Source organism: Nicotiana tabacum, chromosome 12, assembly GCF_000715075.1.
Source record: "Nicotiana tabacum cultivar K326 chromosome 12, ASM71507v2, whole genome shotgun sequence".
Taxonomy (NCBI): domain Eukaryota; kingdom Viridiplantae; phylum Streptophyta; class Magnoliopsida; order Solanales; family Solanaceae; genus Nicotiana; species Nicotiana tabacum.
In genome coordinates, this window is record NC_134091.1 from 42,685,795 (window position 1) to 42,688,140 (window position 2,346).

A 2,346-nucleotide genomic window follows, 5' to 3' on the forward strand; every position below is an offset into this window, starting at 1 on the left:
CTGACCCCAAACGCGTACTTCTCGAGGTTAAGCTTCATGTCGTGCTCCCTTAAGATGTCAAAAGTTTCTTGCAAGTGCTTGAGTTGATCACCTGCGTTCAAAGACTTAACAAGCATATCGTCTATGTAAACTTCCATGGTTTTCCCTATTTGCTTTTCAAACAACTTGTTCGGCAATGGGAATGAATCTTTTGGGCACGCCTTATTTAAGTCCTTATAGTCTACGCACATGCGAAATTTATTATTTTTCTTTGGAACTAATACTATGTTAGCTATTCAGTTGGGATACTTTACCTCTCGGATTGAACCAATATCAACCAGGCGAGTTACCTCTTCTTTGACGAATTTATTTCTGGCCTCGTCAATAGGATGTTTTTTTGTCTTACTGGAGGAATACTAGGATCCAAACTTAGCTTTTTTACAGCCACTTCCAACGGGATACCTATCATATCTGCACACGACCACGCAAAATAGTTGACATTAAATTTAAGAAATTCAATAAATCCAGACCTGAGTTCGGGGTGCAATTCTGTCCCCGAGTGGAATTTTCGATCCAAGAATTTCTCGAACAATGCGACTTGCTCAAGTTCTTATGCTTTGGACTTTGTTGCATCCGTCTCTTCTGGTACCTGGAAATACCTTGGAACCTGATAGGATTCCGACGCCCATTCCCCCTGGTTGGCTTCGCTTGGCTCGGGAACAGGTGCCAGCTCCTGTAATTGCTATGTCGCATGCTCCTTCCCTTTACTACTGGAGACTGAGATTGCATTCATCTCCCTTGCTGCCGGTTGGTCACCTCTTATTTGTTTAGCTCCCTCGGGAGTTGGAAATTTTAGCAATTGATGATTTGTTGACGGCACAACCATCATTTCATGCAGCCATGGTCTCCCGAGGATGATATTGTAACCCATGTTGCCATCCACTACCTCAAAAAGGGTCATCTTCGTCATCCCCTCAGCATTCGTTGGTAGCAAGATTTCTCCCCAGGTTGTCACACTTGCTAGATTGAACCCGGCAAGGAGTTTTATGGCCGGAATGATACTTCCGGTGAGCTTGGCTTGCTCCAACACTCTCCATTGGATGATACTGGCCGAACTTCTTGGATCTACCAAAACACGTTTAATCTTAAAATCTAAGACATTTAGAGAAATTACCAGGGCGTCGTTATGCGGTAGCAGCAGTCCATCAGCGTCTTCCTCCGCAAAACTAATATCGTCTTCAGCAACTTTCCAGAGTCTTTTGTTGTGGGTCACTGATACCTTTGTCTTTATTGCCGCCGAAAATGTAACCCCGTTAATCTCGTTCCGGCAGAAGATCATGTTGATCGTCAAGCGTGGGGGGGTCATCTCCTACTTTTGAAGGCTCTACATTATCACGATTATGACCATAGTTTTTTTTTAGCCTGGTTGCTTAAAACTTCCCTGAGATGGCCATTTTTCAACAATGTCGCCACCGCTTCGCGCAGATGCCGGCAGTCTGCAGTCCGGTGATCGTTTGTCCCTTGGTATTCACACCACAAATTAGGATCCCTTTGGCCGTGGTCAGATCTCAATGGCTTCGGGAACTGTGCTTCTTTAATGTTTCTCATAGCCGATACTAGCTTCACTACGATGACATTGAAGTTGTATTTGGAAAGTCTGAGGAATGAAGAATATGACATTTTCTTATTCTACAACGACTTGTTGTTTCGGCCGCGATCGGTTCTCCTATCGTTATCAAATCTATTCGCCGACCGGAAACCTCTGCCACATCCTTCGGCCCGTTCATAGGGCAAAAACCGACTCCTTGAAGACCGTCAATCCGTATCAAAGTCGTCTTTAGATTTCTCTTTATTCTTCTCCGATACCGACCTTTAACCAATGCCGGGAAACCAAGTTGATTATCTTCAATCTTTATTTTTGACTCGTATCGATTGGGAACATCCGCCCAAGTTGTTGCCTGGAACTCGAGCAAACTTTCTTTCAATTTTCGAGAAGTGTCAGAACTTCTCGAATTCAAACCTTTGGTGAATGCTTCGGTCGCCCATTCATCCGGAACGACTGGTAGCAACATCCTTTCCTTTTGGAACGTAGTTACAAACTCCCGCAGCAACTCAAACTCTCCTTATGCAATTCTGAATATATCGGCCTTTCGGGCTTGTACTTTTCTGGGCCCAACATGGGTCTTGATGAAAGAATCCGCGGGCATCTCAAATGAGTCTATGGAATGTTCGGGCAAAAGCGAATACCACGTTAGGGCTCCCTTCATAAGAGTCTCCCCGAATTTCTTCAGCAAAACCGACTCAATCTCGTGGGGAGCTAAATCGTTTCCCTTTACCGTCATTGTATAGGTGGTGATATGCTCCTGA

At 44.5% G+C, this 2,346-nt stretch overlaps 1 protein-coding gene across 1 annotated transcript; it reads right to left on the bottom strand.

The window, feature by feature from the left end:
* Window positions 1–721: 721 nt before the first annotated feature.
* LOC142167120 (uncharacterized) lies at window positions 722–1,345 on the bottom strand. Its single transcript, XM_075227274.1, has one exon. The coding sequence runs from the start codon at window positions 1,343–1,345 to the stop codon at window positions 722–724; it is 624 nt and encodes a 207-aa protein (XP_075083375.1).
* Window positions 1,346–2,346: the final 1,001 nt, after the last annotated feature.